Below are 15,636 nucleotides of genomic sequence, written 5' to 3'. Positions count from 1 at the left end.
CTCTGTATCAGCTAATAGGACCTGCCATATCAGTCTGTATAGCCATGATGACATGATGAGTGCACCCCTACATATATATTTTTTTATTTTGCAAGAATATTGTGTATGTATGTGCGTGAGTTTCCATTTTGTTTGTGGTTTGTTAATATTTATGTATGTGTGTATTTCCATGTGAAAAAAAACCTCAAAAAGCCATTTTCCGGATAAATAACCAGATACGTGCCCGATATTTTTTATTTGAGGTTTCACTTCCGGGTTAGCCATGTGTATGCTGCAATCACAAAAATCTTGAAACTCACAATTTTAATCATTTAGCTTATTTTCTGTAATATTTCAACGCATTGTATCAACAATCTCTTTCCCAATATTGCATCATTTGACTTGATTAGTATAATATCAATTTTTAATACACCAATCTTTGGATTTCGGTATAATGGAAACCGACAGTTCACAGGCTGTTGGAGATGGACCAGAACAGGGTATACCAAAAGTGAAGTCTGAAAAAGAACTTTTGAAAGAAAAACAAAAACAAGAAAAACTTGAAAAATTTAAGGCAAAACAAGAAAAACTCAAACAGAAGCAAGATCAACCCAAGAAGGAAGGGGACACCCAGGTAGAATATTGCCATTATTGTTATATTGTGAGACTGTTTTATATTGTTGATATCTACTTTTAGCTTTTATATATCTTGCAATAGGTAAACTCGCCACATTCACTTGATCGCCCTCCAGTTGTATTCTATTAATGTTTTCACCTGGTTCCTCTCATGAGTTGCATGGAAATATAACGGTCCAACAATTTACAGAAAAGAGCGAGGCCTAAATTAAAATATTATTTGTTTGCCCTTTTCCGACCCTATTTTTTGAAACAGGGTAGGTAGGTAGGTAAAATATTTTATTTTTATTTCCCAAAAAATAATTTGACTCTGTACATTTTTTGTCATGGGTAGGTGGGTAGGTATAATATTTTATTTTATAGATACAAAATCTGCAGGATATCATTGTTGTCTGTATTGCATTTGTTTAAGTATGCTTTTACTATGAAGTTTCTGGGATTATTTAATTTAGTATAATAGTCCTAGGAGGTTTTGAAAAAAATATAGAAAGTGAAGTTAATGCATATATGCACTGCTACCTTTTTTCTTCAAATATAAAAATAAAGGACTATGTGGCATATTTTCAATGTTTATATGCCTGGAACTTTTGAGTTTTAACTTACACTAAAAGTCTTTACTACTTACCCTTACCTCGACCTTAGATTTTCCACATATTTCAATTTGACGGTATATGGTGACCAATCCCAAATCATGTCTCTAGGAGATGAAACATGAGAGATCATATCTGGTAACCAGTATGACAAAAATATTAATTATCTATCTCTCCCTAGCATGGTTTGTGAATCAGCTGTATTTACAATGTGCAACCTATAGCATGTTTTATTCACATGCTAATAATTTTATCAACATTTGAACTTAAACAGGGACTTTCTATACTATGGAAAGTCCCTGACTTAGAATACCAGAGCCATATCTGTGAAATAAAAAGAAAATTTGATTAGAATATAAAGCCACTGCCCGGTAGTCCATTTCCCGCCATCATCGTTTTGCAACCAGTTAGAAGAGCTAAAACTAAGCATTTGTCTTATTTTACTTTCAACCCTCGAGTGTTTAAATTTTCCTGTGGGCCGGTGTTTCCTATAAAAATGCTTCAAGACTTGAAACTCACTTGTCACGTATTTTACATTGCCTTTATAAATGGTCTATAAGGAAAAACTTGGCGATTTTACTGCCAATTATTCTTCCCTTTACAGGCCTTTTGGTTCATGTCAGATATAAATAATATGCCAAAGCTGGTCGAAGGCATCATTCACGTGGCATCATTATCATCCTGATCTCCTGATCAGCAAAGTCCTCCCTACATAAGATACAACGTCCGTTTACAAAATATTTTGTACACACGTTGATAATTTTGTTTTGGACAAACTTATTCTTAATGAACCCTGCTCTTCAAGTATAAAGACACACAGGGCAATGTTCGTCATGATTTTAAAACTTTCGACATCGATTTCAAACCAATGCTTTAAATCTCTAAATGCACGTGTTCGTGTCAAACGCTCTAGTGATACCAAACGGACAAAACACTGTACGAGGAAGATAAAACCCGAGGATTCCGTTAAAAAAGTTTTGAGCGGTAAATACAAATATAAGATTTTCGGTAGGAACGAAGAAAAAAAATAAAATAAAATATTGCCGGGAAATACAAATAAAAGATTTTCAGTCGGAACGAATTCATAGGGTTGGTCGGTAAAGGGCAAACAAACAATATTTTAATTTAGGCCTGACGAATACAGAAAAGAACCTAAAAGAGCATTATATAGAATTAAGGCAATGTACATATACACTATTTATTTATACTGTTAACAATTCCTCTTAATAAATAAATGCATAATTCAAATTTACATTTATTTTAGATCGTACATTTATAGAGAAATGTGGACTTCCAAAAAAGAGACAATATAATTTGTTTTTTTAGTAATATTTTTTTTTAATATAAGTATGCTACATGATTCTAAATTATCATTTATTTTTCATCAAGGATTTTAATCTAATCAATTAAATATTTGTTTATAATAGATATAAAGAAGATGTCAACATATTGCCTGGTGGCACTGGGTGAAATACAAAAAATATACATTTCAGAATCACCATTTCCTCTCGGATGTTAAATGTCTAAAACATTTGTTAAGGTGCCACTGTGACATGTGATTAAATCATGATGACCGTCACTTTAAGAAAAATAAAGAATTACAAAAAATGGTGAGAGCACGTTATTGTAAATTTCTTTTCATTTATAGACTTAAATGATTTGCATTTTGCTAATCTCCTTTGATAACAAAAAAAAATGATTTTCTTTTTCGGTCCTTTTTGGTTCTTTTCTGTAAATCGTCGCTCTTTTCTGTAAGTCGTCGGACCCGTAAAAGAGAGTCTGCTTATGGGTGCTATAAACAGTTTCGTATAAAAAACTAGGGGTTATTCCCCAAATAAAAATAACCATGGAGGGAAACCCCTGTTTATTTACTCAATTGGTGAAAAAGTATCATGTTTTTTGTATTTGATTGTAAAAATTAGTTAATTAGCTTTCAATTAAAACAGGTTGAATGATTGAAATAATTTTAAAAATTATATCAACTTTACATGTTTTGAGGGTGGACAACACTGTAAACATCCTGTTTTTTTGGCAGTGAAAATTGAAAACTTATTTGCAGCCACTAGCTCTTTTCGAAGAAGGAGACCGTACCCTGAAACAAGATTTTTTTGAAAGGCCAGGTAAAAACCTACTAATTTCATACAGTTTTGATTATGTAAAATGTGCATGGATCATGTCTTCATGGATGTGCACATGACCTGGTTTCAAATTTTTTATGTTAAAATTATACCTTTTTTCCCCCATGTTCATTGGATGGAATTTTTTTAATATATTAAAAGTACACATTATTTTTATTTCATTAGAAACTAGAGAACATTTTGATTCCAGTGATATCTAGTTTTATACAAGTATCTTTATTGATCAGTCCACCACTAAAGGTCACTTATGCATGGTCCCTCAAAATGTGACGTCATAGAAAAAAACTGTTGATTGCACCCTATGGACCCATATATGTATTTAGAGAATAGTTCCATATTCCATCATGGTAGGTAAACTATAAAAAAGAAGATGTCGTATGATTGCCAATAAGACAACTCTCCACAAGACACCAAAATGACACAAAAATTAACAGCTATAGGTCACTGTCAAGCATTCTACAAATTTGTGTAATACTGCATTTTTTAGATGATCTAAATAATGTACATTTACAACATAACAAAGTTCAGTGGAATAAACAGTTTCAAAATCAAAATATAAGTGAAGGTTGCTACCAGACATAGGTTCTATGTTTCACATTATCATTGATAATTGTAACTACATATACTACAGGTTTTTTTCTGGTGGTCACCATTTTTGCATTTTGCTTTTACTTTTCTTGAGTTACAAAATGTATGCCCCTTTATAAACATAAAAAATGCTTAGACTTTCGTTTCCATTCTTTAACTTTTGTTTCCCTCAACCAAATGTTATGAAACTTAAACACAATGCTTATTACCACATATTAAATACAGATCGAATTAAGAAAATGGCAGGCATCACTTTTTACTGTTCTTGAGTTATGGCCCTTTCTAATCATAAAAATTGGTGAATTTTCCGTTTCTGTTCTCTAACTTAAGTTTGTCTCAACCAAATGTTATGAAACTTATACACAATGCTTATTACCACATAATTCAGATCAAGTTTGAAATTTGGTGGAGTCACTATAACTGTTATTGAGTTCTGTCCTTTTTAAACTTAAAAACTGCTGAATTGTTATGAGAAATACACAATACTTATTACCACAAAACTCCGATCAAGTACGTACTAGCCTCACTTCTACCATCTTCAGTTATGTCCCTTTATAACATTATATATGCAAGTGGGGGCATCATCTGTGTCCCATGTACACATTTTCTCACTTTTTTTTATATATACATACATAAGGCCAGGATTTTTTAATTTGTTGGTTTACGGATCCGCCGACCCGATTTTGCCGATTTCCAGAATAAAAATAAAATTGACTTTTCATGCTTTTTTATTCCCGCCGACCCTAACAAATGCATTATCCCTGAAAAATAATTAAATAATTTTTTTTTTTATGAAATGAAATGCATTAATCACTAACAAAATTGATAACACTTTCTGTTGTGAAAAAATAAAACTTCCAGTTTACGTTTCTAAAAATAGACAAATCAATTATAACTGACCTTGAAATGTCGTTTGCGCAAATAATATTGCGGAACGAAACTTGTGTTTAAAACCAATTACACAATAAGTTCGTTTCCCTTATTTGTCATCAGTCCGTAAGATGCATCATCTCATAGAATGAGACTTGTCCAAATGTGGACAGGGTAAAGGCATCAAGTTGAAGTACTGAATATTAACAAATCATTTGGAATTTTCTTGTTTCATAGATAATAAAAAAATTATCGTCCATTTGGATAAAAAACGGGAATGCGAGACAACAGATTAACCCGATAATCTCGTTTTCCAGTGGACGAGTCTATTAGGTTTTTAACACGTGTGTTGAAACTTATTTTCGTACGACGTTTTTACATTTTTTTCTATATCAGTTTTCGTGCTTGAAGATCATTATTCACCAAGTTTTCTGGAATTGATAAAGAGCTACGCGAACTTATTTTTCTTGTTTCTGAAATGACGATTTAATTTCGTCTTTGTCCGTGCAACCCCCTTTTTTTACTATAAATTATTAGACAATGTCATGCGATGTTTATAACAGTTGAGCAATAATATTTCATCGAACTAAAATTTAAGAAATGATGATAAAATAGCATAACAAACATATTGTTAGAAAGGTGAAATATATATTGATTTTGCATATTTTTCTGTCTTCAAAGATGATTTTTTTTCTTTTTTTTTTTCCCGACCGACCGACCCGACTTTTTCATGGGGAAAATCCATAAACCATCAAATTAAAAAACCGTGGCCTAATAAGTAGATTGTTTGATATCTTCTTTCATTATTTATTTTATAGAAAAAGAAAGAAAAGAAGGAAAAAACTGTTGTGCAGTATGAAGGAAACACAAAACCAGGTCATAAAAAAGGTAAAATCTTATTAACTGACACAAAGCCAAGTGAGACAAAAAAAGTTCAAGTTACATATATTTGTTAACATCATTATTTGACAAGCTGATTATTGCCAGTGAATATTTTTCAGCCTAAATGAAAGAGATGAATGCATTTGATAGGTAAAGGTTTTCAGTTGAAGTTTAACTTTATATTAAAATTCAAATGGTAATTTTAAAATCTGTGACATTTCTAAATAAGTTTCTATAACATGGAATACAAAACAATTTTGAAAGCTTAACACCAGCATTTGTACATGTCCTATGAATAATGCTACACAGCATTTTTATCAGTTAGCAGAATGAATGAAGTTCAACTTTCCTGTTTGTGACAGTGTAGTAACTAGGTGCATGACCCATATTATTGGCTAAAATCTGTGAGTCTCATGGATTTAATATAAGATTTGATATTTTAAAGAGACATTATTTTTCTTCGTAGATATATCCGGGGTGATGCCAGATTCCTACAGTCCTCAGTATGTAGAGGCTGCTTGGTATGATTGGTGGGTGGAACAAGGTTTCTTCAAACCAGAGTATGGTGTAAGATCAATTATGTCTAATATATACCTGTTGTAAATGCTCATGTTGACAATGTAATTAATATAAGGAGGTATGGGATAGTTATCAGTGAGTCAGCAAACCAACAAGTTCGACATAGCTCATTTTGATTGGGATATATCAGCATTCCAGAGAACATCACAAGACTAAAATACTTAAAAAACAAACATAGATAGGCATGCCATGTTGTCCAGATCAGGGCTTCCAAAAAGTATTTGAGCCAGCCGGACATTTCATATCTGATCCCGATTTTAATTCCTTAAGACTTAGTCACAAAAGGCAATTATGGTAATCAGATGGCCATTCCAATGATTGACATTACATTTGAAAATAAAAAACGATTTCAAACTTTACTTTGATATGATATGAATTTCATGTTAGGATGTTACTGTTAAATTGGCAGTGCATCATTCAAAGTGTGCACATCAGTGTGCTCATATCTGCCATAGACTTTTTATTTGTGCAAAATGACATTGTCAAAAACTTTACTTTCGGTTTCAACCGGATGTTGACTTGACAATGGTAAAACATGGACCATAAATGGATACGTAAAATCCGTGTATTTTTACAAAGCACGACTGAGAGAAGAAGCTCTTTCCACGTTATTTCTTCAACAAAATACTTGAATTGAACGTTAGATACAGGTATCATTGATAATTTTAGCATTTTTGAAGAAATGTAGGATGCATTATTAAATTTCCCACCTGTGCACATGCGCACACGTGTTCTAGTTCATACGACATAGTTCTGACGATTTTTTATTTAAAACCTTAAAATTTTTCATCAAACCATGTTGATAAACTAATTTCTAATAATTTTAATCTTTTGAACGAAATCAATTAGATAAAAACCGCTGAAATGTAAGAAAATAATTGTGATTAAACCCATCAATTTATACGATGTCCGGTACTGAACATAGTTCACCTGTCACCTGAACAGGTAGATTTCAGCTGTTCAACTACTAATTAGCCTTGATTAAAATTAGAAAGTATTGAAGTAGGTGTTGTTTTGATAGTAATTAATCATCATGTCACATTTATGACCGGAAATGTGTTGATGTTAAAGGCTAAAGAATGAGTCAAAAAGATCGTGAATTATGTAAAAATGACCGAAAAAGCCTTGAAAAATAAAAAGTATATGACCGTTTCATGCTTTGCTCAGCCGGACTTTTACTGGACATACAAATGACCGGAATATATGATCGTTTTGGAAGCCCTGGTCCAGATATCAGATTAATGGGGGGAAATTAAGACGAAAAAAAGATCTAGGTTTACCAAAGTACTATTTCTAGATTTAAAGAAGTTTTGCCAAAGTTGTCAATTAATGATAAAGAGCATTCTGTTAAAATTTCCTGCAATTCCATGAATGATATATTTTAAAAAGATTATTGATTTTATATATAGTTTTTGTTTACCTAGTTTGTAATGTTAACTAAAAATTTCTTTATTTATCAGTTAAATTTGGAAAAGTGAAAATAAAATATTCCAATGTTTTCTCCAGATGCTATTCATGTATATAGTGAAGAAACTTCTTTCAAATTTTCATAAAGTTCCATTAAGGTTTGACAAATTTATAGTTGTTTAGAACACTTTGACCCCAAACTGTATCTAAATGTTAACGGTCAATCTGCCAACATAGACTGTCTAATATGAAATAATTTTTCTAATTTGATTAAGCTCTTAAAGAATAATACTTGTGCTGTGATCTCAAATAGTTCAATTCATTAATTTGCCGTTTCACAATCTAATGCATTCTGGGTAACATTTTTAGAAGCATACACCAAAACATTGTGATTGGTTTAGAATGTTCTAAACAATAGAAATCCCTCCAATAGCCTAACGTTATTTTCATTATGGTGTACAAACAATGAGATTACCCATAGTCCTTTATATTCTAAAAAGGCAAATACAACTCACCTATTTTTGTAGAAAAATGTTTTGCAGCCAAATGTTTACAATCTTAAATTGAATAAAAAGTCATCAGTTTCAAATGCAGGTCATACAAGGCAAAAAACTTCCAGTACAAAACTTCTAATAAAGGAGATTAAAAACTAATGCATGGGTATGGTACAGATCATGGGAATTAGGATAATTTCACAGACATCTTCACAGATGTTTATCAAACAGATCATGTGGGTTGTCAGGTAAGCCCTAAATAACAAATTTTAACATTGTCTGCATTTATTTTGACAACTGTAACCGATGGAAGGAATAATCTTCAAAAATTAAGGAATCACTAGAAACTGAAAGGAGAAGAAACCTGCAAGCCTCTATTTTAATATTGATGTATTCTATTTTATGCAGGGAAGAGATTTTACCAATGTAGCCTATGAAGATAAATTTGTGATGGTAATACCGCCACCTAATGTTACTGGATCATTACATTTAGGTCATGCTCTTACAAATGCTGTAGAAGATGCTATTACAAGATGGTAAGTTTGACATTTGTTTAAGTTTTGTACATCTTCTTGATTGTGTAAAGTTATGGTATGCCTGTACCCACGAAGTCAACAAAATTTACTATCCCAAGAATTATAATGAAAACACAATATAGTAAAATGTTGGTTTGCTTCTACTGTGTGTCTATTTGAATGTTTTAGCTAATTTTAGTTAATACTATGGCAGTTGTAAGTATCCATTACTTATTACTATAAACAATTTTGTGATATAGATACAAAAAGGGGTAGGAATATATGAGAACGCCACCTAACATTGATAATATCTAAAAGACATCTAGAGGTATACAGATCAACAAAAGACAAGTGTCCAAAAACATATCAAGCTATGAATTGCATCTATAATTTATAAAAGCTGTGCGAGATTTAAATAAACATGATAGAAATCACCAAAGACGAAATTTCCTTGTATAGACCAAAAGCATTAAGATATGACATAAAATAACCATTGATAAAGTTTTTGATTGGGACAATCACACAGAGTTATGGCAGGTTCATCAATTTTATTACCTAGTAACTGATATTACTGATTTCAAGTGTTAAGTTAATATACATATTATGTACATGATGTTACCCAAAAGTTAGGAAATCAATTTACAATATTAGCTAGGTCAATGTCAGAAAATATAAATTTAAATATACTGCAACTTTTATACCTTGATAGCTATTTAAATTTAAACTTAATTTTAAACTTATTATCATCTCTTAATGAATCTTTGATTGTAGAAAAAGTGTTCCATGATGAAATTGACATTGCACAAAATATAGCTGTGTTACTATATTTTGGTGATAAACACAACTAGTTGCAGTATAAATACATAGATTAGTTTTATTGCAAATTAAAAAACTGTCCATACTTACTGAAACATTGTAGGCACAGAATGCATGGTAAGATTGTCTTGTGGAACCCTGGCTGTGATCATGCTGGTATAGCAACACAAGTTGTTGTTGAGAAAAAACTAATGAGGGAGAAGAAAATAAGTCGTCATGAACTTGGAAGAGAAAAATTTGTGGAACAAGTGTGGAACTGGAAAAATGAGTAAGATTATTTTAAGTACTAATCAATGTATTGTCAATAAGGACTCAATCTAAATTTCTGTAGGTATAGATTTAAGTATTGTAAGATTGGCTTGTTAGTCAATCTTCTCCAGTATGAAGGTATTCAAAAAGGATAATTTTAATGTCAGTTGCTAGCTAAAATTCAGTAGTTTACCATGTTTATAGAAGTTATTGCCATCGGTAGAAATCAAACTGAGAAAATTATAAACAAACACGGACAGAGTAATTATACACTGTAAAACTTCTCTATAGTTAAATTTAACGGCTTTAGAATTGAAAAAGTTCAGTTATTTTTGTTGTTTATCAAATATTTATTAAACTTGGTATTTAAACCTCCAGAAATCTGACTAGCACACAAACCTTAGAACAGTATTTATCTAATTCTTACTCCATTTATCACTTTCCTGACCTGTTGATTATTTGTATTCTGGTTCATTTGATCTCAGTTCTTCATTGGTCAAAATTTCATTATGACATCAAATTTTCTTGCTTTCCTCTGAAAACCTCGCGTTATAAACTCCAAAATTTAACTGTCTCGAGTGGATAAATGTGGTATCACCCTTGATGCAGTGGTAGAATCTATATGTATAGTTAATTGTCATAAATATCATTTATAATTATTACTCTAACGGTTTGTTATGAATATTTCAACAGGAAAGGAGACAGAATATATCATCAGTTAAAGAAACTAGGAGGCTCTTATGATTGGGACAGAGCTTGTTTTACCATGGATCCAGTATGTTTATTTTATAAGAACCAATCAATATTTTTATATGATAATAACAAATCATTTGGGGTTTTTCCTTTGATGAGTCAGCAACTTAAAAATACAATGAAACCAGAATAAACCTCTTGAGGTCACCATTTATTATAAACACTTGTCCTTATGGAAAGATAGGAATTATCTGATAAAAAAAGCTGTGAATCAATTCAATAGAAACAACCATATTATCAACACCATCATAAACATGACACCCATATTAACACAGAGACAACCATATTAACACTGAGACAACCTTATTTACACAGAGACAACCATATTAACACAGAGACAAGAATATTAACACTGAGACAACCATATTGACACAGAGACAACCATATTAACCCAGAGACAAGAATATTAACACTGAGCAAACCATATAAACACTGAGACAACCTTATTAACATTGAGACAACCTTATTAACACTGAGACAATCTTATTAACACCAAAAGCTTATTTTGAAAGCAGTAGCAATTTTCAGTACATATAATACATGTGTTTGTATAGTGCAGAATATTGTTCTGCAAGTGATAAATGTTTAATATTCTATTGCATTTGTGTTGATATTTATTTACCTGCTCAGAATATAAACTCCCTATAGTGATCAAGATTTGCTTGTAACTTAATGATTGGTATTTTTGTATAGAAATTGTGCACAGCTGTGAAGGAGGCTTTCATCAAACTACACGAAAAGAAGTTGATCTACAGATCTGTCAGACTTGTAAACTGGTCCTGTACACTCAAATCTGCCATATCAGATATAGAGGTAACACAATTAATTGTTTACTGACATAGGCATACACTGTAAAATAAGAGATGTGGTATGATTGATAATGAAACAACATTCCACAAGAGGAGCCCTAAAGATTTTCAAGTTAACAATTATAGGTTATGTTTTAAGAATGATAAAAACATGAACAGCATAATAAGCTTTAAAAAGGCCCAATTGTAAATCAATTCAAAATGAAAAAAACTTATGTCCTGATTTATGTACTATAGGATTAAACACATTTTTTCTAGATGTTATTGGTGTGTAAACCGGGGCGATTAACTCACAAACTGAATTTCAGACTTTTATGTTAAGTTTGTGAGTAAGAGACCTGGTTTACACATCAATAACCTCTAGAAAAAATGTGTTTAATCCTTATAATTCTTCAACCAAACATACGCGATTATTAATTTACATTATTTGTTTGATGGCTGCTATATTTGCCATCAAAATCACAATGGCATGTCGTAACTAAGGAGTACGCCGCCATCTTGACTTTTAAAAAACCTTAAATGTCCGATAAATGCATCAGAATCTAAAATGAAATATAGCACTTACCTCAAAAACTTTATCTTAATTAAATATTATCTGAATTTGAAGCGTACTTGTAACGAAATAATCTTTCCCTTGAAAATTTCCACCCGTATGACGTCGTGTTATGCCAAGACGTAAATTCGTCAAATCCTTCATGAAATTTCGCGGAATTTTATTTAAATTTTATTTTTATACACTTTCGAAGCTTTAGTGCATTTGTTTTATTTCTTTTTTTTGTTATATATGCATTAGAATAGAAACAACTGTTATGCAATTGTTTTATAATCGCAGTTTTCTGAAAATCCCAGTATCCCCGCAAGAATGTGTATCGCGCATGAATAGATTACGAAAGTAGTTTCGGAAACATGGTTTATCGAAGTGTAAACCAAGAGAAAAATTCGAATTGACCACTCCAATTCAAGTATTTATAGATATGCAAATGATATAAGAATTATAAAACAATAAACAAAATAATATTTTAATTTTAATCTATGTGAAAGGAATATCATTCTCTTAGATAAGTTACATTTTGCTAACAAGCAAAAATGTCTTCATTATTTATGTTATTTAAACTTTAATTATAGACATCACCCCTTATAAGACCAAACAACTGTAATTGAGGATGATATTATAAGAGGAAAATTTTTGTAATTTAGCATTATGTACCATAATAAAACTTAAGTAACCAGAGTGGAAGACATGACTTTGATAGGATGTCAGATTCATAAAAAGATCATTATAAATCCTGTACATGCTTTTTTTCTCATCACTTGGCGTCTGTCGTCCTGCGTCTGCGTTAACTTTTTACATTTTAAACATCTTCTACAGAACCACTGAATGGAATGGCATGAATGTTCCTTATGAGGGGCTGACCAAGTGTAGTTACTTTGTAGCTGATCCATCATCCAATATGGCCGCCAGCAGGGGACTTAGTTAACATAGGACCCTATGGGAAATGCAAACAAATGACTTCTTTTAGAGAACCGCTGAAACGAATGAAACCAAATGTAGCATGAATGTTCCTTATGAGGTGTTGACCAAGTGTTGATACATTGTAGCCGATCCAACATCCAAGATGGCAGCCAGCAGGGGACTTAGTTTAACATAGGACCAATAGGATAAACATACAAAAGTCTTCTTTTGAGAAACAATGAATGGGATGAAACCAAACATAGCATGAATGTTCCTTATGAGGTGCTGACCAAGTGATGTTACTTTGTAGCCAAATTTTATCTTTTTTTATATGATTTCAAAAACCCAAGTAGAGTCAGGTGATCGATACAGGCTCTTGAGAGCCTCTAGTTTGTGTTTATTCATGAACCCTGTATCTGATTAATGATACTGTAGATCACTAGGTAATGCCCAAAGCAAAATCTAGTGTAAATGTTTGCAAAATCCATTGAAATCGCGCTATACAGAATAGAAAAAAACAACATTTGTTTTGAATGTAAATTAGGAACACATATCCTATTTGATCAGCTATATTGATAGCCAGTAGTAGGATGTGGAATAACGGTATAATGTGATTGCTTTTATATGTTTGTTATAGTAAGGATATCTGTTGTTTAAATTTGGGTTACACACAATTTGATTATTCGTTCCTTATTTTCTCAGGTTGACAAAAAAGAACTAACTGGTAGAACATTTTTACCAGTACCAGGGTATAAAGACAAAGTTGAGTTTGGTGTTCTGGTGTCTTTTGCCTACCCTGTTGAAGACTCAGGTAAAATGGAATCTAATCTAGTCATTCTGTAATTTGTAGTTGTTTATATCAATACCAAAGAATACTCGGGCATCAGTAATGCCTCTCTCTCTCAAAAGCCAATCATTTACATGAATTGTTTTCTCATATGGATTATTTATCAATTTTCTTTTTACACTATTCAAAAACATAAATAGACAATATTTATTTTGAAAGAAAATGAGGCTTATTTTAATGAAATAAATATTTTTTAGACTAAGCAAAACATTTGTTCACCCATTAGATTTATGTGACCTCTGGCCAAAAAAAATAAATAAGAGAAAAAATATAAAACAACACGTTTAATAATTTATTGCGGCTGAAGCGCTTTTCTGGATTTACCTTCATCAGGAACGCTCAAAGCCAAACATTTGAAATCCGAAGATGTATAAGTACCGAAAATCGTATGTTCAACATGAAATATTTTTAAAAAAGCATAACAAATAGTCCTCAATGTAAGATGTTAAATAATGTGTTATGCTGAATCTGCAAGTATTAAAGTGTTCTAGGATTTAAAATGTTTTTTCATAGCAGTCTATAAATCTCGAAATCTACTTTAACAGTAAAAAATTCTTATATGAAATAACAATGAATAGGCAGATTCCCTCTGAATCATTCAATAATATGAAATCTGTTGTGTATGTTAACCTAACACACTGTATACTCAGATCAAGAATTGGTTGTGGCCACAACACGTATAGAGACCATGTTAGGTGATACTGCTGTAGCTGTCCATCCAGAAGACAAAAGATATTCACACCTCCATGGAAAGTTTGTCAAACATCCATTTGTTGATCGTCGGATGCCAATTGTCTGTGATGACTTTGTTGACATAGAGTTTGGTACAGGTATGTTGTACAATTAGGCTGAGAACTTATTGAATATATTGTTCATATGATTTATTTTTATGCCCCACCTACGATAGTAGAGGGGCATTATGTTTTCTGGTCTGTGCGTCCGTCTGTCTGTCCGTTCGTTCGTCCGTCCGTCTGTCCGTCCGTCTGTCCCGCTTCAGGTTAAAGTTTTTGGTCAAGTTGTTTTTGATGAAGTTTAAGTACAATCGACTTCAAACTTAGTACACATGTCCCCTATGATATGATCTTTCTAATTTTAATGCCAAATTAGAGTTTTTACCCCAATTTCACGGTCCACTGAACATGGAAAATGATAGTGCGAGTGGGGCATTCGTGTACTGAGGACACATTCTTGTTCTATAAATTTTTTAAAATAGAGTATTCATGTATTTACCAATGTTGTATGTTAAAGCAGCCTGAAATATGCTATCATCTTTTCTTTTGTTAATTCTTTTCATGTTTTATAATTGTTGGGCAAATGATTTTTCATATCTTCAGAATGTCCCTGTAGTATCTTTTGCCTATCTTTTACAAAAATTACAGCTAACATATTTTATAAACTGAAACAAAAATAAACCCCGAAATTTATAACTCATCTGGATTTAAAACCGAATCGAGTACAAAGTTCAAATAAGTATGTATGACATATTTTTATTTATTTATTAAGGAGGCTCGAGGGTATAAAAATTTCAGAAAAAAAATAAATATTTGTTTTTCATTTCAAATTTTATTTGTTACCTTTTGTAGTTGTTACTTATCATATGGTACAAAAATCATTCAAAACAAACAATTCTTGTTGGCCCCAGAGGACTTTTAAAATGTATACATCATTGAAAAAGTTCCAAATTATCTCCCTTTGGTGGAAAAATGCCATTTTTTGGCTTTAAAATTGAAATATCTTTTTTAACTCATCGGTGACCTATATTTTTTAATATAATTTCCATATAAACTGTACTTAAACTAAATTATTGTAAAATTTGAGCGATTTCTGTAATAAATTTCTTCCTTTTTTTCTCGATATTACCTTTATTTCTCCTATTACTTCAACAGAAAAAAACACCTTTACAAAAATGTATGATTCTTTCGATTGTGAGCGCAAATGAACGGTGACCTCACTTTTTTATTTTATTTTTCTGTTAACTATAAGATAAAGTTCATTTATAGAAAAATATAGAGAAATCCTATATAAATGATT

The 15,636-nt window shown here is 31.5% G+C and overlaps 1 protein-coding gene across 1 annotated transcript in view; it reads left to right on the top strand.

The window, feature by feature from the left end:
- The first annotated feature begins 225 nt into the window (after positions 1-225).
- LOC139513036 (valine--tRNA ligase-like) overlaps positions 226-15,636 on the top strand; it is a 34,094-nt gene continuing 18,683 nt past the window's right edge. Inside the window, exons 1-9 of the mRNA XM_071301123.1 lie at positions 226-613; positions 5,620-5,689; positions 6,150-6,250; positions 8,572-8,699; positions 9,598-9,762; positions 10,437-10,518; positions 11,190-11,309; positions 13,461-13,569; positions 14,256-14,435. Coding sequence (XP_071157224.1) covers positions 434-613; positions 5,620-5,689; positions 6,150-6,250; positions 8,572-8,699; positions 9,598-9,762; positions 10,437-10,518; positions 11,190-11,309; positions 13,461-13,569; positions 14,256-14,435 — 1,135 coding nt within the window. The 5' untranslated portion in view covers positions 226-433. The remainder of the gene's footprint in view (positions 614-5,619; positions 5,690-6,149; positions 6,251-8,571; positions 8,700-9,597; positions 9,763-10,436; positions 10,519-11,189; positions 11,310-13,460; positions 13,570-14,255; positions 14,436-15,636) is intronic.

Source organism: Mytilus edulis, chromosome 2, assembly GCF_963676685.1.
Source record: "Mytilus edulis chromosome 2, xbMytEdul2.2, whole genome shotgun sequence".
NCBI classification, from domain to species: Eukaryota; Metazoa; Mollusca; class Bivalvia; order Mytilida; family Mytilidae; genus Mytilus; species Mytilus edulis.
This window is presented reverse-complemented; position numbering and strand designations above follow the sequence as displayed.